The following is a 21,782-nucleotide window of genomic DNA, read 5'->3' as shown; positions in this document are numbered from 1 at the left end:
AAATGCAAGTTGTTGTATGGTTGAATACACTTTATTGTCTGAGGAGGTAGTGGAGGACAGGCAACACCCTTGGAGCTTTGGCTCTAACGCAAGTCACTGCCTTCTCGTGTAGAGGGGGCTCGGAAAAAAAATTACAGAAATTAACTGAGATTTTTTTCACTGGGTATCCCAAGCATGAAATGTTTGAGCTCGTGATCTAGGACAACTCTCCAATGCAATACTGAGGGAGCACTGCACTATCGGAAGTGCCATCTTTTGGTTGAAACCATAAACCGAGGCCCCCTCTATGTGTTTCAGTGATTCAGTTCATAGAAGTTACAACATGGAAACAGGCCCTTCGGCCCAACATGTCCATGTCGCCCAGTTTATACCACTAAGCTAGTCCCAATTGCCTGAACTTGGCCCATATCCCTCTATACCCATCTTACCCATGTAACTGTCCAAATGCTTTTTAAAAGACAAAATTGTACCCGCCTCTACTACTGCCTCTGGCAGCTCGTTCCAGACACTCACCACCCTTTGAGTGAAAAAATTGCCCCTCTGGACCCTTTTGTATCTCTCCCCTCTCACCTTAAATCAATGCCCCCTCGTTATAGACTCCCCTACCTTTGGGAAAAGATTTTGACTATCTACCTTATCTATGCCCCTCATTATTTTATAGACTTCTATAAGATCACCCCTTAACCTCCTACTCTCCAGGGAAAAAAGTCCCAGTCTATCTAACCTCTCCCTATAAGTCAAACTATCAAGTCCCGGTAGCATCCTAGTAAATCTTTTCTGCACTCTTTCTAGTTTAATAATATCCTTTCTATAATAGGGTGACCAGAACTGTACACAGTATTCCAAGTGTGGCCTTACTAATGTCTTGTACAACTTCAACAAGACATCCCAACTCCTGCATTCAATGTTCTGACCAATGAAACCAAACATGCCGAATTCCTTCTTCACCACCCTATCCACCTGTGACTCCACTTTCAAGGAGCTATGAACCTGTACTCCTAGATCTCTTTGTTCTATAACTCTCCCCAACGCCCTACCATTAACGGAGTAGGTCCTGGCCCGATTCGATCTCCCAAAATGCATCACCTCACATTTATCTAAATTAAACTCCATCTGCCATTCATCGGCCCACTGGCCCAATTTATCAAGATCCCGTTGCAATCCTAGATAACCTTCTTCACTTTCCACAATGCCACCAATCTTGGTGTCATCTGCAAACTTACTAACCATGCCTCCTAAATTCTCATCCAAATCATTAATATAAATAACAAATAACAGCGGACCCAGCACCGATCCCTGAGACACACCGCTGGACACAGGCCTCCAGTTTGAAAAACAACCCTCTACAACCACCCTCTGTCTTCTGTCGTCAAGCTAATTTTGTATCCAATTGGCTACCTCACCTTGGATCCCATGAGATCTAACCTTATGTAACAACCTACCATGCGGTACCTTGTCAAAGGCTTTGCTGAAGTCCATGTAGACCACGTCCACTGCGCAGCCCTCATCTATCTTCTCGGTTACCCCTTCAAAAAACTCAATCAAATTCGTGAGACATGATTTTCCTCTCACAAAATCATGCTAACTGTTCCTAATCAGTCCCTGCCTCTCCAAATGCCTGTAGATCCTGTCCCTCAGAATACCCTCTAACAACTTACCCACTACAGATGTCAGGCTCACCGGTCTGTAGTTCCCAGGCTTTTCCCTGCCACCCTTTTTAAACAAAGGCACAACATTTGCTACCCTCCAATCTTCAGGCACCTCACCTGTAGCTGTTGATGATTCAAATATCTCTGCTAGGGGACCCGCAATTTCCTCCCTAACGTCCCATAACGTCCTGGGATACATTTCATCAGGTGCCAGAGATTTATCTACCTTGATGCGTGTTAAGACTTCCAGCACCTCCCTCTCTGTAATATGTACACTCCTCAAGACATCACTATTTATTTCCCCAAGTTCCCTAACATCCATGCCTTTCTCAACCTTAAATACCGATGTGAAATATTCATTTCGGATCTCACCCATCTCTTGTGGTTCTGCACATAGATGACCTTGTTGATCCTTAAGAGGCCCTACTCTCTCCCTAGTTACTCTTTTGCCCTTTATGTATTTGTAGAAGCTCTTTGGATTCTCCTTTGCCTTATCTGCCAAAGCAATCTCATGTCCCCTTTTTGCCCTCCTGATTTCTCTCTTAACTCTACTCCGGCAATCTCTATACTCTTCAAGGGATCCACTTGATCCCAGCTGCCTATGCATGTCATATGCCTCCTTCTTCTTTTTGACTATGGCCTCAATCTCCCGAGTCATCCAAGGTTCCCTACTTCTACCAGCCTTGCCCTTCACTTTATAAGGAATGTGCTTACCCTGAACCCTGGTTAACACACTTTTGAAAGCCTCCCACTTACCAGACGTCCCTTTGCCTGCCAACAGATTCTCCCAATCAACTTCTGAAAGTTCCTGTCTAATACCATCAAAATTGGCCTTTTCCCAATTTAGAATTTTAACTTTTGGGCCAGACCTATCATTCTCCATAGCTATCTTAAAACTAATGGAATTATGATCACTGGTCCCAAAGTGATCCCTCACTAACACTTCTGTCACCTGCCCTTCCTTATTTCCCAAGAGGAGGTCAAGTTTTGCCCCCTCTCTAGTCGGGCCATCCACATACTGAATGAGAAATTCCTCCTGAATACACTCAACAAATTTCTCTCCATCCAAGCCCCTAATGCTATGGCTGTCCCAGTCAATGTTGGGAAAGTTAAAGTCCCCTACTATTACCACCCTATTTTTCTTGCAGCTGTCTGTAATCTCCTTACATATTTGCTCCTCAATTTCCCGTTGACTATTTGGGGGTCTGTAGTACAATCCTATCAAAGTGATCTCTCCCTTCTTATTTTTCAGTTCTACCCATATAGACTCAGTGGGCGAACCCACGGATATATCCCCTCTCACTACTGCCGTGATGTTCTCCCTAACCAAGAACGCAACTCCCCCTCCTCTCTTACCTCCTGCTCTATCTTTCCTATAGCATCTGTACCCTGGAACATTGAGCTGCCAGTCCTGCCCCTCCCTTAGCAATGTTTCAGTAATAGCTATAACATCCCAGTCCCATGTACCCATCCATGCCCTGAGTTCATCTGCCTTGCCCATCAGACTTCTTGCATTGAAATAAATGCAGTTTAATCTAGACTTCCCTTGGTCTTTGCCCTGCTTTCTCAGACCATCTGTCCGGTCATGTTCTGTACACTCTCCCTTACTGCCTTTTGTTTCTGTCACCACTTTATTTCGCACTGACTTCCTGCATCGGTTCCCATCCCCCTGCCACATTAGTTTAAACCCTCCCCAACAGCACTAGCAAACACTCCCCCTAGGACATTGGTTCCAGTCCTGCCCAGATGCAGACCGTCCAATTTGTACTGGTCCCACCTCCCCGAGAACCGGTTCCAATGGCCCAGGAATTTGAATCCCTCCCTCTTGCACCATCTCTCAAGCCACGTATTCATCTTAGCTATCCTGTCATTCCTACTCTGACTAGCCCGTGGCACTGGTAGCAATCCTGAGATTACTACCTTTGAGGTCCTACTTTTTAGTTTAACTCCTAACTCCCTAAATTCAGCTTGTAGGACCTCATCCCGTTTTTTACCTATATCGTTGGTGCCTATATGCACCACGACAACTGGCTGTTCACCCTCCCCCTCCAGAATGTCCTGCGGCCGCTCCGAGACATCCCTGACCCTTGCACCAGGGAGGCAACATACCATCCTGGAGTCTCGGTTGCGTCTGCAGAAACGCCTGTCTATTCCCCTTACAATCGAGTCCCTATAGCTCGGCCACTCTTTTTCCTGCCCTCCTGTGCAGCAGAGCCAGCCACGGTGCCATGAACCTGGCCACTGCCACCTTCCCCTGGTGAGCCATCTCCCCCAACAGTATCCAAAACGGTATACCTGTTTTGGAGGGAGATGACCGCAGGGGACCCCTGCACTGCCTTCCTACTCTTCCTCTGTCTGTTGGTCACTGTTGGGTGTTAAAGATCCCATGGCACTATTCAAGGAATAGAATTCTTATGGTACTTTGGACAAAATCCTTCCTTCAACCAATATCACTCAATAAAACAGATTATCCAGTCATTTACCTTAATTCCTGTTTCTGGGATCTTGCTGTGTGCAAAATGGCTGCCATGCTGGCCTACGTAACAACTGTCATTACACTTCAGAGTCGTTCAGTGCTTGTGCAGCTCTTTGGGATATTTCTGAGAGGTGCAGTGAAGCTCTGTATCAATGCAAGTTCTTTCTTTGTCCTTTTCCTTTAATATTTCCTCCGACCCATTTTGTTTTGCAGGAAGGACCAGAACATTCTGTCTCCGGTGAACTGCTGGTATTTGCTGCTGAACCAGGTCAGGAGGGAGAGCAAAGACCACACCACACTGAGCGACATCTACCTGAACAACATCATTCCCCGCTTCACTCAAGTCAGCGAGGACTCCGTCCGTCTCTTCAAGAAGGTGAGGGACTTCCTTTGGTTGCTGACATCTCTTAGAATGGAAACGGTCCTGTTCAGCCCCCGTCCTCGTTTTGGAGCAGTTTCGATAGTCCAGGGCACTTTCACTCTCTTTCCCCCCCTCCCCGCCTCTGCTCCCTGCCCCCCTCCTGGGAATGCTGACTCGTGCTGGACAAGGGTTCCACAAGTGTTGGCCTTCCCCCAGTACTTCGCCCAAGTGGTCATTCTTCATGTAGAAGTCCAGACAGTGAGTATCAACAATAAGGATTATTACAGTCAAACCCAGTGCTAAGCAGGAATCATTGGAAAGTGGGAGGTGTATTTATTCCTCGATCCCACTGCCCAACAACTCCTGGGCCATTGAGGCCATTTGTAGCACTCCGCCAATGTGGCAGGCGTGAACAGCGAACTCAGCACAGTTGATGGGAACTTCCTGGTCTGCACGTTTCACTAACATACCTGGTATCTCACTCTCGCGATACGGTGGGAGCTGTGTTAGCGATCACATTAATAAATGACTGACACAGGGAGGTACTGATTAATCTTTCCAGGCCGCAGTCTTTTTCTGCCAACCGCTTGTAAACATGATCCCTTGCGGGTTTGGGAGGAGCTGCCGAAGAAGCCTTGGCGACTTGCTGCAGTGCATCTTGTAGATGGTACACACTGCAGCCACAGTGCGTAGGTGGTGGGTGGAGTGGATGTTTAAGCCAGTGAGTTAATACACCATCTTTATTTAAATTCAAAAATGAGCCTGACTGTGTCTTTGGCTGCAGTAAAGCAAGTTCTGCTTGTGGGAAAGTTGCTGAATGTTTAGAGCCCAGAACAGTAGGTATCAAACGGCACCTTGTAGCTGTAGCTGCCTGAAATGGGAAATTGTTCCAACTCATTTTCACGGTTGACCAAAAAAGGAGAAAGCAGGAAAATCTGCAGGGCCTTTTCCCTCCTGGCAGGTGGCTCGAGCACAGCAATGAAAGAGATCAAGAAGCATAATCTTGGTCCACCCCCGCACTGAGTCTGGTGAGGGAGGCGTAGGGCAAAAGAACGGGTCAAAGATGAAGTCCAGATAGAAGCTGGAAGGAATGCAGATAAAAAGAATTTGGAGTTAAAATAACTTCAAGCCATCTTTGTACCAGATGTCACATTAATTTCAGAATATTAAAGCTGAAACCTAGTCCAACAATAAAAATCCAACAAATGAACAGCAAACTTCAGTGAAAGAAAAGTTAGTGTAGCTCCAAAACATTCATCAAAATCGAAAAGCTGGTTTCCCTTCTGAAAGGGTTAAGATAAAGTGACTAATGTAATTTAGGAAAATAAACCTAAGTTGACTAAGTTGACCAGAGTTTAATGAGTTGGACAGGCATCTTATCCTGTCTAATCCTCCTTAGTGGAGTCCTAATCTCCTGAGTCTGTTGGCGTGGAATCTTTGATCCCGAGGCTGAAGTTAGTTGTGTGACAGTGATGCAACATTGGAGACAACTCCCAGGAGAACTTCTTCCTGGTTTTTATAGTTCAATTTTCCTTCAGACTACTTGAAGTTAAGAGTAAGAAAAGAAGTCAAGGGGGGCTTTTTCATCCAAAGAATGATAGAATTGAGAAACAAGTAACCTGGGAAGGGAGACTGAAGCAAAAAGTATAAATGGGGTCAAGAGATAATCAGATATGTTTCTGGAGAGAGAAGGGATTGAGAGATGTGGTAAGATGGTGGGTCGGTGGGGTTGAGGAATATGGAGAGGTGGGTAGGTGGGGTTGAGGGATGTGGAGAGGTGGGGTTGAGGGATATGGAGAGGTGGGTAGGTGGGGTTGAGGGATGTGGAGAGGTGGGGTTGAGGGATATGGAGAGGTGGGTAGGTGGGGTTGAGGGATATGGAGAGAAGGTGGGTTTGAAGGATGTGGAGAGAAGGTGGGCTTGAGAGATATAATGAGAGGGTGGCTAATGGGTACGGTAGCATAGTGGTTATGTTACTGGACTAGTAATTCAGAGGCCTGAACTAATATTCTAGAGTCATGAGTTCAAATCCTGCCACGGCAGCTGGGGAATTTAAATTCAATTAATTAAAATAAAAAATCTGGAATAAAAAAAAGCTAGTATCAGTAATGGTGGCCATGAAACTACCGGATTGTTGTAAAAACCCATCTGGTTCACTAATCCCCTTTAGGGAAGGAAACCTGCCGATCTTACCCGGTCTGGCCGAGATGTGACTCCAGACCCACAGCAATGTGGTTGATTCTTAATCACCCTCTGAAATGGCCTAGCAAGCCACTCAGTTGTTCAAGAAGATGGCTTACAACCACCTTCTCAAGGGCAATTAGGGATGGGCAATAAATGCTGACCTTGCCAGTGATGCCCACATCCTAGGAACGAATAATTTAAAAAAAGTGGGATTGAGGGATATGGTGAGAAGATGGGTGGTAGGGTTAAAGGATATAGAATCCCAATAAACCAAACCCTTCCCCATCACTCCAACTTTGTAGAATTCCTGATTTATATATAAAATGTTTCCAAGTTGTCTCATCTTCTCTGCATTGAGTCTCTGTTGCACTTTGACCTGCAGACAATAGTGCATTTTACATCCCCCTCCTTTGGTGCACCATCTGTTTCAGGATTTAAGTTCCTGATTAGATTGGATTATTGGAGGAATGATTCAGTTATGCTACCCATAAGTGTTATTTTTGTATCTCTCACTCTCTCTCGCCTGCACGAGAGTAAATGGAAGAGGATGGAGTAAATGTGACTGAGTTTCCCAGATGTGTTTAACAGATGTAGAGAATACATGGAGAGAACTTTGCAATTTTTTCCCTCCCTCCCTCCTCTGGGTTAGAGTTCTATAGGTTTTGGCATCTCTCTGGTACCCCACCCAGTCAATTATTCATGTGTGACCCTAAACAGTGAGGAGATGGGAAATCAAGTCCTTCAACTGGCATGTGCTTTCCAGGAAGGGTCACTGCAGAGCGATCAGGGACGGGAACTTGAGCTAATATTTTTTCCTCATCTCCTGACAGCCAAATGTAACTCCCTCCATCCGACCACCACCAGGCAGTGAGATCAGCTGATTGAACACAGACCATGAGTTGAATCTGATGCCCCTTACTTGCATGGCCCAGTGCTGCACTGCAAAGTGCACACACCCACTGAGCCATTGTGGTGTTGGGACCACATCTCTTATTTGTGAATTATCGTTTTCTTTTTGACCACAACTAAACAGGACATTAGTAAGGCCACACTTGGAATACTGTGTACAGTTCTGGTCACCCTATTATAGAAAGGATATTATTAAACTAGAAAGAGTGCAGAAAAGATTTACTAGGATGCTACTGGGACTTGATGGTTTGACTTATAGGGAGAGGTTGGATAGACTGGGAATTTTTGCCCTGGAGAGTAGGAGGTTAAGGGGTGATCTTATAGAAGTCTATAAAATAATGAGGGGCATAGATAAGGTAGATAGTCAAAATCTTTTCCCAAAGGTAGGGGAGTCTATAACGAGGGGACATAGATTTAAGGTGAGAGGGGAGAGATACAAAAGGGTCCAGAGGGGCAATTTTTTCACTCAAAGGGTGGTGAGTGTCTGGAACGAGCTGCCAGAGGCAGTAGTAGAGGCGGGTACAATTTTGTCTTTTAAAAAGCATTTGGACAGTTACATGGGTAAGATGGGTATAGAGGGATATGGGCCAAGTGCAGGCAATTGGGACTAGCTTAGTGGTATAAACTGGGCGACATGGACATGTTGGGCCGAAGGGCCTGTTTCCATGTTGTAACTTCTATGATTCTATGATTCTAAACGATAGAGGGAAATGATTTGAAGGAGTGTCAACGTCCGCTGCACAGAAAGCAGCAGAGAAGCAGCTCTTTATCGGCCGACCTTTATATGTGGTCACTGACTATGCCGCCAGCTTCCTCTCAGAGTCGCCATGTGGCTGCTCGTTAAAGGTTTTTGGTGCACACATGGTTCTGCTCCAGGAATCTGCCCCAATTGGAAATGACTTTTGGATCTGCTGATGGCGGGTGGGGACTGGTGAGGCTGAGCTCTTGGCAAAACAGGACTGTAATTATCTGAAAGTGGTTTGAGGAGCCTGAATTGTTGACCGTGCTATGAATAAAATTGGGAACAAGATGGATAATAGGTTGGATCTAACTCTAAAGTGGAACCGTAAGAACTTCCTTCACCCTCCACCCCATAGTTTCAAAGTTCCAGTCCATTAATGTTCCAGAACATCAAGGCCTGGAGATTCATGGGGCCCTGCTCCGTCCGTGTAACTTAAAGCCAGGGACCCTGTCCTCATTTCCAGGGAAGGGGTTATTTGCATTGCTGGGACCAACCTGCCCTTGTATGGTGGAGTGGAGTCCTGCCGAGGCCCAAATAGGCCGAAGAAAATGTTTTCTTCTTGGCTGCCACTGGCGCAAGTCCGACTAGAGAAGGCAAACAATCCCCTCCGGGATCGATCACCTCACTCCAGCAAAAGTTTGAGGCCTTTAGAAAGCCTGCAAGGGACTCGTGCCAGATCTCAATAGGTGTGAGTTTGGCTGAGGCCTTTCAAGCGTATGAAGGGAGGAATCTCCTGGGTAAGTTCGAGAACTCCCCGTGTCCCCATCCCCTTTGTCATCTGCCGGTGGGCAGAAGGTACACCTACAGACTCCGCCCGACCAGAATTTAAAGGTTCGGTCCAAATGGGGCAGAATACCAGTTTAGCCAGAATCTGGCCCATAATCTTTCCTCCCTCACCCCAAGGGTGTAAATGCCCCAGGAACTTTGGGGCCCAAATATTTGACATTAGACGGGAAAGCAGTGGACCAGTAGGGGGTATGGCTACACCTATAAGCAGTATGAAACCCTGACAATTAAGTCACCATCAGCGATTGACATTTCTCACAAGCAGTCTTTCCTCAAGGCAAGGATGGCTGAGAGAGTGGTCTTGTAAAGAAAATGTTAATCATTGAGGGCTTCTTAAGTGTTAATCTTTCAGACTGCCTTTAGGAATTGTCGGTCCCCACGACAGCCTTGAATCCCTACTTATCTGACGTAAATACCAGCACTCTGGGACGGATCATATAGTGGGTTAGAGGCAACAATAATGGAGCATTCGTCTTGGTTTAGAATCATGGGAAACCCCTCATGGTAAACGCAGGAACTGGTTCAGACTGGCAGAGTGAGATTCTCTGGACTGAAGGATAGATCTGTGTGGTGTTGCACTGTTATAGTAGTGAGCATAGACTGAAGTGCTCCACCAGAACCAGTATCCAACATCCATATGGTCATTTCTGAGAGGAACAGGTTGTGGAAATGACCTGCTAAAGAACTGAGCATGAGGAAGGTGACTGGTCTATGCTGATATCATCCCCAGAGGCAGGAGGGGTGCTATAATGAGCTTCAGAGTCCCTGGGCGGAGGAGAGGAATAATCCAGTCACACCTGCAGGAAAACCGCTCAGCATAATTCAGAAGCACTTAATAAAAAGGCTGGAAGACATTTGGCAGCACACCATAGGTCCTATCCTAAAGACAGCATCTCCAATAATCTTCACCCTTCACCCGGCCGTTTATCGGGCAGTTGAAAACATCTGCTTGAAGCATTTAATTCAGCCTCTAAAAGTTACTGCCCCGTTCATCCAGCCCCAGGTCAGCGATTTTGCAGTCAGTCTCACCAAGAAAGCAAATAAATCGTATTGTTGACAAAACTTTGACCTTGCGAGTACACTTCTTATCAGTTGACAATTTCTGTCCTCCAGGGTCTGTGACACTGTAACCCAGTGCACCCTTCCATAGACAGCTCGACAGCTGCCACCCACCAGACTATAAACAGAGGTATTCAATCAATGGAGGTTACAAGTTGGGAAGCGTTAGATTCTAGGAAATAAACCTCAAGTGACCATATTACCCACATGTATGGCAGTGACCCTGAGATTTCCAAATCATTAAAACTGATGCCTGAGGCTTTGATTTGCTAAACAACCCTTCACCTCGAAAGGAGAAAAAAATCAATTCTTGTATTTATAAAACAGATACCCTTATAACATTGTTGAAATATCTCAATTAATTACTTTCAATTGGGGCCTGGAGTTAAGGTCCTATTCTAAAGGTGGTGCCTCCGACAGTGCAGCACTCCCTCAATACCACACTGGAGTGTCAGCCTAGAGTTTATGCTCAAGTCCTGAAGTGGAACTTGAACCCACAACTTTCTGACTACCCCCGAGCCAAACAAAGATGTATCAAGTAACATTCTTTTTAATCTCTCAACAACCCATAAACCTGTTTCTGTAATGTGCTGGAAAAGAGGGTCAGGTACAAGATGGGCACGTGCTCAGTTCTTTAGCAGGTCATTTCCACAACCTGTTCCACTCAGAAATGCCCATATGGATGTTGAATTCCATTACTGGATACTGGTTCTGGTGGAGCACTTCAGTCTATGCTCATCTGGGTATGGTAGCATAGTGGTTATGTAACTGGACTAGAAATCCATGAGGCCTGGACTAATCATCCGGACTCATGAGTTCAAATCCTGCCACGGCAGCTGAGAAATTTAAATTCAATTAATTAAATAAAAATCTGGAATAAAAAAAAACTAGTATCAGTAATAGTGGCCATAAAATTACCGGATTGTCGTAAAAACCCATCTGGTTCACTAATGTCCCTCCCTTCAGGGAAGCATACCTGCCGTCCTTACCCGGTCTGGCCTATATGTGACTCCAGACCCACAACAATGTGGTTGATTCTGAATCGCCCTCTGAAATGGCCCAGCAAGCCACTCAGTTGTACAATCTCGCTACAAAAAGTCATAACAAGAATAAAACTGGATGGACCACTAGGCACCGGACACAACAAAGGCAAACCAAGCTCAGTCGACCCTGCAAAGTCCTCCTCGCTAACATCTGGGGACTTGTGCCAAAATTGGGAGAGCTGTCCCACAGACTAGTCAAGCAACAGCCTGACATAGCCATGCTCACAGAATCTTACCTTTCAGCCAACGTCCCAGACTCTTGCATCACCATCCCTGGGTATATCCTGTCCCACCGGCAGGGCAGATCCGCCAGAGGTGGCGGGACAGTGATATACAATCAGGAGGGAGTGGCCCTGGGAGTCCTCAACATTGACTTCGGATCCCATGAAATCTCATGGTATCAGGTCAAACATGGGCAAGGAAACCTCCTACTGATTACCACCTACCGCCCTCCCTCAGCTGATGAATCAGTCCTCCTCCATGTTGAGCACCACTTGCAGGAAGCACTAAGGGTAGCAAGGGCACAGAATGTACTCTGGATGGGGGACTTCAATGTCTATCACCAAGAGTGGCTCGGTAGTACCACTACTTACCGAGTTCAGAAGGACAGAGCTGCCAGATTGGGCCTGCGGCAGGTGGTGAGGGAACAACCTACTTGACCTCGTCCTCACCAATCTACCTGTCGCAGATGCATCTGTCCAAGACAGTATTGGTAGGAGTGACCACCGCACAGTCCTTGTGGAGATGAAGTCCCGTCTTCACACTGAGGACACCATCCAATGTGTTGTGTGGCACTACCACCGTGCTAAATGGGATAGATTCAGAACAGATCTAGCAGCTCAAAACTGGGCATCCATGAGGCGCTGTGGGCCATCAGCAGCAGAATTGTATTCCAGCACAATCTGTAACCTCATGGCCCGGCATTTTCCTCACTCTATCATTACCAACAAGCCAGGGGATCATCCTTGGTTCAATGAGGAGTGTAGAAGAGCATGCCAGGAGCAGCACCAGGCGTACCTAAAAATGAGATCCCAACCTGGTGAAGCTACAACACAGGACTACATGCATGCTAAATAGTGGAAGTAACATGCTATAGACACAGCTAAGCGATTCCACAACCAACGGATCAGATCAAAGCTCTGCAGTCCTGCCACATCCAGTCGTGAATGGTGGTGGACAATTAAGCAACTAACGGGAGGAGGAGGCTCTGTAAACATCCCCATCCTCAATGATGGCGGAGTCCAGCACGTGAATGCAAAAGACAAGGCTGAAGCGTTTGCAACCATCTTCAGCCAGAAGTGCCGAGTGGATGATCCATTTCAGCCTCCTCCTGATATCCCCACCATCACAGAAGCCAGTCTTCAGCCAATTCGATTCACTCCACGTGATATCAAGAAACGGCTGAGTGCACTGGATACAGCAAAGGCTATGGGCCCCGACAGCATCCCGGCTGTAGTGCTGAAGACTTGTGCTCCAGAACTAGCCACGCCTCTAGCCAAACCGTTCCAGTACAGCTACAACATTGGCATCTACCCGACAATGTGGAAAATTGCCCAGGTATGTCCTGTCTACAAAAAGCAGGACAAATCCAATCCAGCCAATTACCTCCCCATCAGTCTACTCTCAATCATCAGCAAAGTGATGGAAGGTGTCGTCGACAGTGCTATCAAGCGGCACTTACTCACCAATAACCTGCTCATCGATGCTCAGTTTGGGTTCCGCCAGGACCACTCGGCTCCAGACCTCATTACAGCCTTGGTCCAAACATGGACAAAAGAGCTGAATTCCAGAGGTGTCGTCAGAGTGACTGCCCTTGACATCAAGGCAGCATTTGACCGAGTGTGGCACCAAGGAGCCCTAGTTAAATTGAGGTCAATGGGTATCAGGGGGAAATCTCTCCAGTGGCTGGAGTCATACCTAGCACAAAGGAAAATGGCAGTGGTTGTTGGAGGCCAATCATCTCAGCCCCAGGACATTGCTGCAGGAGTTCCTCAAGGCAGTGTCCTAGGCCCAACCATCTTCAGCTGCTTCATCAATGACCTTCCCTCCATCATAAGGTCAGAAATGGGGATGTTCGCTGATGATTGCACAGTGTTCAGTTCCATTCGCAACCCTTCAGATAATGAAGCAGTCCGAGCCCGCATGCAGCAAGACCTGGACAACATCCAGGCTTGGGTTCATAAGTGGCAAGTAACATTCGCGCCAGATAAGTGCCAGGCAATGACCATCTCCAACAAGAGAGAGTCTAACCACCTCCCCTTGACATTCAACGGCATTACCATCAAAATCCCGGGGGTCACCATTGACCAGAAACTTAACTGGACCAACCATATAAATACTGTGGCTCCAAGAGCAGGTCAGAGGCTGGGTATTCTGTGGTGAGTGACTCAGCTCCTGACTCCCCAAAGCCTTTCCACCATCTACAAGGCACAAGTCAGGAGTGTGATGGAATACTCTCCACTTGCCTGGATGAGTGCAGCTCCAACAACACTCAAGAAGCTCGACACGATCCAGGACAAAGCAGCCCGCTTGATTGACACCCCATCCACCACCCTAAACATTCACTCCCTTCACCACCGGCGCACCGTGGCCGCAGTGTGTACCATCCACAGGATGCACTGCAGCAACTCGCCAAGGCTTCTTCGACAGCACCTCCCAAACCCGCGACCTCTACCACCTAGAAGGACAAGAGCAGCAGGTACATGGGAACAACACCACCTGCACGTTCCCCTCCAAGTCACACACCATCCTGACTTGGAAATATATCACCGTTCCTTCATCGTTGCTGGGTCAAAATCCTGGAACTCCCTTCCTAATAGCACTGTGGGAGAACCTTCACCACATTGACTGCAGTGTTCAAGAATGCGGCTCACCACCACCTTCTCAAGGGCAATTGGGGATGGGCAATAAATGCCAGCCTCGCCAGCGACGCCCACATCCCATGAACGAATAAAAAAAAAATTGGCTAAAGTGGACTGGGTAAACAGATTAGATGGTATGATGGTGGATAAGCTGTGGCAAACATTTGAAAAAATATTTGATGACTCGCAACAAAAATATATCCCTGTGAGGAGGAAAGACTCCACAAAAAGGGTGAACCAACCATGGCGAACTAAGGAAGTCAAGGATGATATCAGGTTAAAAGAAAAAGCATATAACATGGCAAAGATGGTAAGCCCGAAGATTGGGAAAACTTTAAAAACCAGCAAAGGATGACTAAAAGAATAATGAAGAGGGAGAAAATAAATTATGAGAGTAAACTAGCAAGAAATATAATAACTGACAGTAAAAACTTCTGCAAGTATGTAAAAAGGAAGAGGGTAGCTAAAGTAAACATTGGTCCCTTAGAGGATGAGACTGGGGAAATAATAATGGAAAACAAGGAAATGGCAGAGGAATTGAACAGATATTCTGTATCTGTCTTCACAGTAGAAGACACTAATAATATACCAATAATAGTAGAAAATCAAGGGGCAAAGGGGAGTGAGGAACTAAAAACAGTAACTATCAATGAGAATTTTTTTAGATAAACTAATGGGTCTAAAGGCTGACAAGTCCCCTGGACCTGATGACTTGCATCCGAGGGTCTTAAAGGAAGTGGCTACAGAGATAGTGGATGCATTGGTTGTAATCTTCCAGAATTCACTAGATTCTGGAAAGGTCCCAGCGGATTGGAAAACCGCAAACGTAACACTCCTATTCAAGAAGGGAGTGAGACAGAAAACATGTAACTATCGACCAGTTAGCCTAACATCTGTCATGGGGAAAATGCTAGAATCCATTCTTAAGGAAGTAGTAGCAGGACATTTGGAGACTTATAATACAATCAAGGAGAGTCAACATGGTTTTATGAAGGGGAAATCATGTCTGACAAATTTATTAGAGTTCTTTGAGGAAGTAACGGGCAGGATGGATAAAGGGGAACCAATGGATACAGTATATTTGGATTTCCAAAAGCCATTCGATAAGGTGCCACATAAAAGATTACTGTACAAGATAAGAGCTCATGGTGTTGGGGGTAATATACTGGCATGGATAGAGGATTGGCTAACTAACAGAAAACAAAGAGTCGGGATAAAAGGGTCATTTTCAAAATGGCAATCTGTAACTAGTGGGGTGCCGCAGGGATCAGTGCTGGGGCCTCAACTATTTACAATATATATCAATGACATGGATGAAGGAACAGAGTGTCTTGTGGCCAAATTTGCTGATGATACAAAGATAGGTGGAAAAGCAAGTTGCGATGAGGACACAAAGTGCCTGCAAAGGGATATTGACAGGTTAAGCGAATGGGCAAAAATTTGGCAGATGGAATATAATGTGGGAAAATGTGAAGTCATCCACTTTGGGAGGAAAAATAAAAAAGCAAAATATTATTTGAATGGAGAAATGCTCCAGTACAAAGGGATCTGGGTGTCCTCGTACATGAAACACAAAAAGTCAACATACAGGTGCAGCAGGTAATCCGGAAGGCAAACGGAATATTGGCCTTTATTTCTAGAAAGATGGAGTATAAAAGCAGGGAAGTCACACTACAACTGTACAGGGTGCTGGTGAGACCACACCTGGAATACTGCGTACAGTTCTGATGCCCTTATTTAAGGAAGGACATACTTGCATTGGAGGCAGTTCGGAGAAGGTTCACTAGGTTGATTCCGGGTATGGAAGGGTTGTCTTATGAGAAAAGATTGAACAGGTTGGGTCTATACTCATTGGAGTTTAGAAGAATGAGAGGAGATCTTATTGAAACATCCAAAATTCTGAGGGGACTCGATAGGGTAGATGCCGAGAGGATGTTACCCCTCATGGGGGAATCCAAGACTAGGGGACATAGTCTCAGAATAAGGGGTCGCCCGTTTTAGACAGAAATGAGGAAGAATTTCTTCTCCCAGAGGGTCGTGAATCTTTGGAATTCTTTACCCCAAAAAGCTATGGAGGCTGAGTCATTGAATACATTCAAGGCTGAGTTCAACAAATTTTTGATCAGCAAGGGAATCAAAGGATATGGGGATAAGGCAGGAATGTGAAGTTGAGGTAAAAATCAGGTCAGCCATGATCTCATTGAATGGCGGAGCAGGCTCGAGGGGCCGAATGTCCTACTCCTGCTCCTATCTCTTATGGTCTTATGGTCTTATAAAAATGTCGTGAAATACATGAAGAAATAGGCCTGGGGCCTGTCGAATGTTTACACACTGCATTAATAATAAAGCGAATCATATCACAACATACTACGCCTAATGGAGACTGCTTAATTTTACCGGGGGCGCCATATTTGGCTGGGGCCCTGTAGGCCTGTGTTTTAACCTGCCACTTGCCCTGTGCCCAACTCCCTTCTGCAACGATTTGCCTTGTTTTGACGAATTTTGTGCAAACGGATGCATTGGTTATTCACAAATCGTTGAAATGAGAAAGAAGAAGTAGCTCAGTCTTCCAGTTGTAAAAGGGGAAGTTGAGAACAGGGAATTGCTGACTCCTTCGGTGTCTGCACACTATCGTTTCCATGTTCCCAGCTTCTGCCCCCAGCTGTGACCTGGAAATGTAGTCCTTGGTTTTCTCGGGAAACTCTCTCTATTTAAAACCTGTTGACGTTGGGAGCAGATCAAACACTGAGGCCTGCATGAGTGAGCTGTGGTTTGTTGCAGACTGGGTTATGCCATGGGTTGGCACACTGTCCTGTCACCTCTGGGACCTTGCTTTGAATCCTGTCCAGATTAATGGGGTGAAATTCTCCTCCATCAATTGGCTGGAAGGGTTCCTATCTGCAATGAGTTTGGGGCAGTTTCAGCCTAGTTCCTGGGGATCATCCATTAACAACACAAAACTGCCCATCATTCGGCAATCTCACTGAGAGAAGCCACAAAGAAGCTGTCGTGTGGAGAACAGAAAGATCACATCAGTGCAGGGGAGGATATGGCTGTGATGCTGGCTCTGGGGCAGAGTTAGGGGTTGACAGCCCTTGACCTAGAGTCTCCAGGAATTGAAGAATAATCTCCAGGTCATTGCTGCGAGCAACATGGGAGAAAAAGCATCAGGGCATTAAATAAAGGGTTTTTTTCCATTTTCTTTGAACACCTTTGCTATTAGTTGTAAAAATATTGGAGATGGGGACAAATGGCTGTATGACTGAGAGTCAAGAATCATCCAATCGGGTAATGAAGTGTCTGTTCATTTCCCAATTGGCCGTGGGAACACGGTGTGTTGTGACGATGGACATGTCGGGTGACCATTGGCGGGAGTGTGGGGGAGGGGCGGTTGGAGGCGGGAGGTACATCCAGGAATACATCCTACTAGAGTTGGCAACCCTAGGCAGAGTTGAAGGATCTGTACTCTGCATTTGCTTGTCCTGTACTTCACCTGGTACTGGAAGGCTGAGATAGTAAGATTCTGCCCGCCAGCATGAGAGGTTATACCTATCAGGAAAGATTGAACAAGCTGGGGCTCTTTTCTCTTGAAAAGAGAATGCTGAGGGGTGACCTGATGGACATCTTTAAGATAATGAAAGGGTTTGACAGGGTAGACATAGAGAAAATGTTTCCACTTGTGGGGGAGACCAAATATAATCATAAATATAAAATAGTCACTAATAAATCCAATAGGGAATTCAGGAGAAACTTCTTTATCCAAAGAGTGGTAAGAATGTGGAACTCGCTACCACATGGAGTAGTTGAGACAAATAGCATAGATAGATTTAAGGGGAAGCTAGATAGGCACATGAGGGAGAAAGGAATAGAAGGATATGCTGATAGGGTTAGGTGAAGAGGAGTGGGAAGAGGCTCGTGTGGAGCACAAATGCCAGCATGGACCCATTGTGCCGAATGACCTGTTTCTGTGCTGTCGACTCAATGTAACTCGAAGGGCGCAGCTAGGGAATGCTGAAGGTATTGTCCCAGTGTCCAATTCATCATCTCAGATCCTGAAAGCCTCCTCTCTCAGTACACTGGTTTAATGCACAATTTACTGTCCCTGGGAAAGTCCGTGTAAAGGATGGGTGGAGTTTTCATAAATAAAAACAGAAAATGCTGGAAATACTCAGCAAGTGAGGCAGCATCTGTGGAGGAAGAAACAGAGTTAACGTTTCAGGTCGATGACCTTTCGTCAGAACTCAGTGGAGTTTTCATAGTTGTTTTAAACTCCAAACCACAATTTGTGACAACGACATAAGGAAACCAGGCTCCGTGCCAAGTTTCTGTTTTACTATTAAGTAACATCACAACATTTTGGAGAGATTAGTTTGGCTTTAATTCTACTAAAGCATCCAAGTTTAGATATGTTTTTGAATCTGTTTGTTTCATATTCTCTATCTCACGCTCCCTCTTTGTCTCTGTTTGTTCACTCTCTCTCTCTCTCTCTCTCTCTCTCTCTGTCTCTCTCTCTCTCTGTACTGTGTGTTTCACTATCTGTCTCTCACTCACAAGAATGAAATTAGGATCTCACAGTCCCTGCATTTACACTACAATTGTGTAAATCCAATTGAGAAATACAATTGACAACCAAATGTGTTTTTCTCTCCACAGATGCTGCCTGACCTGCTGAGTGTTTCCAGCATTTTCTGCTTTTTATTTCAAATTTCCAGTATCTGCAGTATTTTGCTTTTGTTTTAGTTTGTAAATCCAGAGTCACTGCACTTTGGGGATTCCCTCCAGGTTGGCTCAATTTCGGATTTACACTGTAACGTCTTCACATTGGTGTGAAGTGACAGTGCAGTGTCAATGTAGCCTATAACTCAGAGATTGCCAATTTGTGGCAAATTACAGGCAGCCTTGTTCTATGTGAATGACCCACTGGAGAGAGGTTGGGACTTCCCAAACGTTTCTCTTATGAGAGTCTACAACCAGCAGAGTCTCATCCACCTGAGCTGAATTCAAACCAGATCTTTGAGATTCAGGAGCAGTCCCCCAGAAATCAGTTTGTGATTTATTGAACTTTACAGTAGGTGGAAACTTAAACACTCAACAGGTCGAGTTACTTTTTGTGTAATAACATTGGTGGCGTCATCAAACCAGTGTCAGACCGCATTAATGGAAATTTCAGCACAGTAGGGGGCCATTTGGCCCAATTCATCAGTGCCAGTTTTGGCTTCGTACGGGAACTATCTACTCCACTTGGGAGTGCTCGATGGTGACAGTGGATGATGCCCGCTACCACAGAAAGAAAGACCAACTTATACCTTTGTTTTAACCCAGCTTTCTCCCTGATTACAGAGTAAGGAGGTTGGCGGGCAGCTACATGAAGATCTGATGAAAGTTCTGAACGAGTTGTACACGGTAAGTGTGAGCTTTCTCTCCGCACCTATTCGATAACACAAAAACCTCACTGCTTCCATTCTCATAATGACTCGATGGGTAAATGTGTCACCCAATGTCATAATAAAGCTCCCAAGTTCAGTCCCCATTGTGCTGAGTTAGCTGATCTCAGTGTGGAGGTGGTAAGGGCACTATAGTAACATAGGAACAGGAGGAGGCCATTCAGCCCCTCGAGCCTGTTTCGCCATTCAATTAGATTATGGTTGATCTTTATCTTAACTCCATCTACCCGCCTTGGTTCCATATCCCTTTTGGCATCTCAACAGATAGATATTTAAATGTTCAGAGAGCAGGGAGGGGAACATCCCTGCCCTCTACCAAACGTTTAAATTGTCAGGTAGGTTTTAAAGTGCCAGGAATAATTCAGTGGATCCCCTGAGATTTGACGTTCCGTGTGGTGACAAACCGAAGTGCTGTGAGAGTACCCCCATCAGGGAGCCTCACTTTGCTTCACTGACTCCAGATTTACACTGCAAGTTTGGAATGAATGTGAAGTGGAGATGGCTATACTTGCAGTGTAAATGCACCTTAGACACAGAGCAATGTAGTGAGACCGACGGGAAAGTAAAGTAACCAAGATGGCCATTTCTTGCTGGCCGGGGACTGTTCACTATCATTGCCTGATGCCTATGCAGTGCACAGCAGTAATCTTCAATCCCATTTACACAAAGTATTAACTAACGTGGCATTAGCAAAAGTCTGGTTCGGGAATAAACATTTCAAATAAATGGAACTGATTTGATATTTCAAGAGCAACGGGATAGAGAGCTATAAATTTCTCTCATGTTTGTAAGTGTCTCATTTAACATAATTTAATAGGACAAAGTCAGCATGGCTTTATGAAGGGGAAGTCATGTCTGACAAATTTGCTTGAGTTCTTTGAGGACGTAACGTACAGGGTGGATAAAGGGGAACCAGTGGATGTAGTGTATTTAGACTTCCAGAAGGCATTCGACAAGGTGCCACATAAAAGATTATTGCTCAAGATAAAGAATCACTGGATTGGGGGTAATATTCTGGCATGGGTGGAGGATTGGTTATCTAACAGGAAGCAGAGAGTTGGGATAAATGGTTCATTCTCGGACTGGCAACCAGTAGCCAGTGGTGTTCCGCAGGGGTCGGTGCTGGGTTCCCAACTCTTTACAATCTATATTAACGATTTGGAGGAGGGGACCGAGTGTAACATATCAAAGTTTGCAGATGATACAAAGATGGGAGGGAAAGTAGAGAGTGAGGAGGACATAAACAACCTACAAGGGAATATAGACAGGCTGGGTGAGTGGGCGGAGATTTGGCAGATGCAATACAATATTGGGAAATGTGAGGTTATGCACTTTGGCAGGAAAAATCAGAGAGCAAGTTATTATCTTAATAGCGAGAAACTGGAAAGTACTGCAGTACAAAGGGATCTGGGGGTCCTAGTGCAAGAAAATCAAAAAGTTAGTATGCAGGTGCAGCAGGTGATCAAGAAGGCCAACGGAATGTTGGCTTTTATTGCTCGGGGGATAGAATATAAAAGCAGGGAGGTATTGCTGCAGTTATATAAGGTATTGGTGAGACTGCACCTGGAATACTGCATACAGTTTTGGTGTCCATACTTAAGAAAAGACATACTTGCTCTCAAGGCAGTACAAAGAAGGTTCACTCGGTTAATCCCGGGGATGAGGGGGTGGACATATGAGGAGAGGTTGAGTAGATTGGGACTCTACTCACTGGAGTTCAGAAGAATGAGAGGCAATCTTATTGAAACATAAGATTGTAAAGGGGCTTGATCGGGTGGATGCGGTAAAGATGTTCCCAAGGATGGGTGAAACTAGAACTAGGGGGCATAATCTTAGAATAAGGGGCTGCTCTTTCAAAACTGAGATGAGGAGAAACTTCTTCACTCAGAGGGTAGTAGGTCTGTGGAATTTGCTGCCCCAGGAAGCTGTGGAAGCTACATCATTAAATAAATTTAAAACAAAAATAGACAGTTTCCTAGAAGTAAAGGGAATTAGGGGTTACGGGGAGCGGGCAGGAAATTGGACATGAAGCTGAGTTCGGATCGGTCAAGGCCCTGTGGGGGGGCGGAGCAGGCCCAGGGGCTGAGTGGCCGGGTCCTGCTCCTACTTCTTGTGTTCTTTAGATTTGAGGTTAGGATCAGATCAGCCATGATCTTATTGAATGGCGGAGCAGGCTCGAGGGGCTGATTGGCCTACTCCTGCTCCTATTTCTTATGTTCTTATGTTCCTATGTCTCATCTCCCTTAAGGGATCTGGAAGGAGCTTCAC

The 21,782-nt window shown here is 45.7% G+C and overlaps 1 protein-coding gene across 2 annotated transcripts in view; it reads left to right on the top strand.

The window, feature by feature from the left end:
* The window catches only part of srgap2 (SLIT-ROBO Rho GTPase activating protein 2), a 195,077-nt gene that overhangs the window by 107,271 nt on the left and 66,024 nt on the right, over window positions 1-21,782 (top strand). For both annotated transcript variants that reach the window (XM_068007742.1, XM_068007743.1), the window contains exons 3-4: window positions 4,339-4,501; window positions 19,411-19,473. In XM_068007742.1, coding sequence (XP_067863843.1) covers window positions 4,339-4,501; window positions 19,411-19,473 — 226 coding nt within the window. The remainder of the gene's footprint in view (window positions 1-4,338; window positions 4,502-19,410; window positions 19,474-21,782) is intronic.

The sequence above is a fragment of the Heptranchias perlo genome, chromosome 27, assembly GCF_035084215.1.
Source record: "Heptranchias perlo isolate sHepPer1 chromosome 27, sHepPer1.hap1, whole genome shotgun sequence".
Classification (NCBI taxonomy): Eukaryota; Metazoa; Chordata; class Chondrichthyes; order Hexanchiformes; family Hexanchidae; genus Heptranchias; species Heptranchias perlo.
Note: the sequence above shows the minus strand (reverse complement) of the source record. Positions and strands in the feature narration are given on the sequence as shown.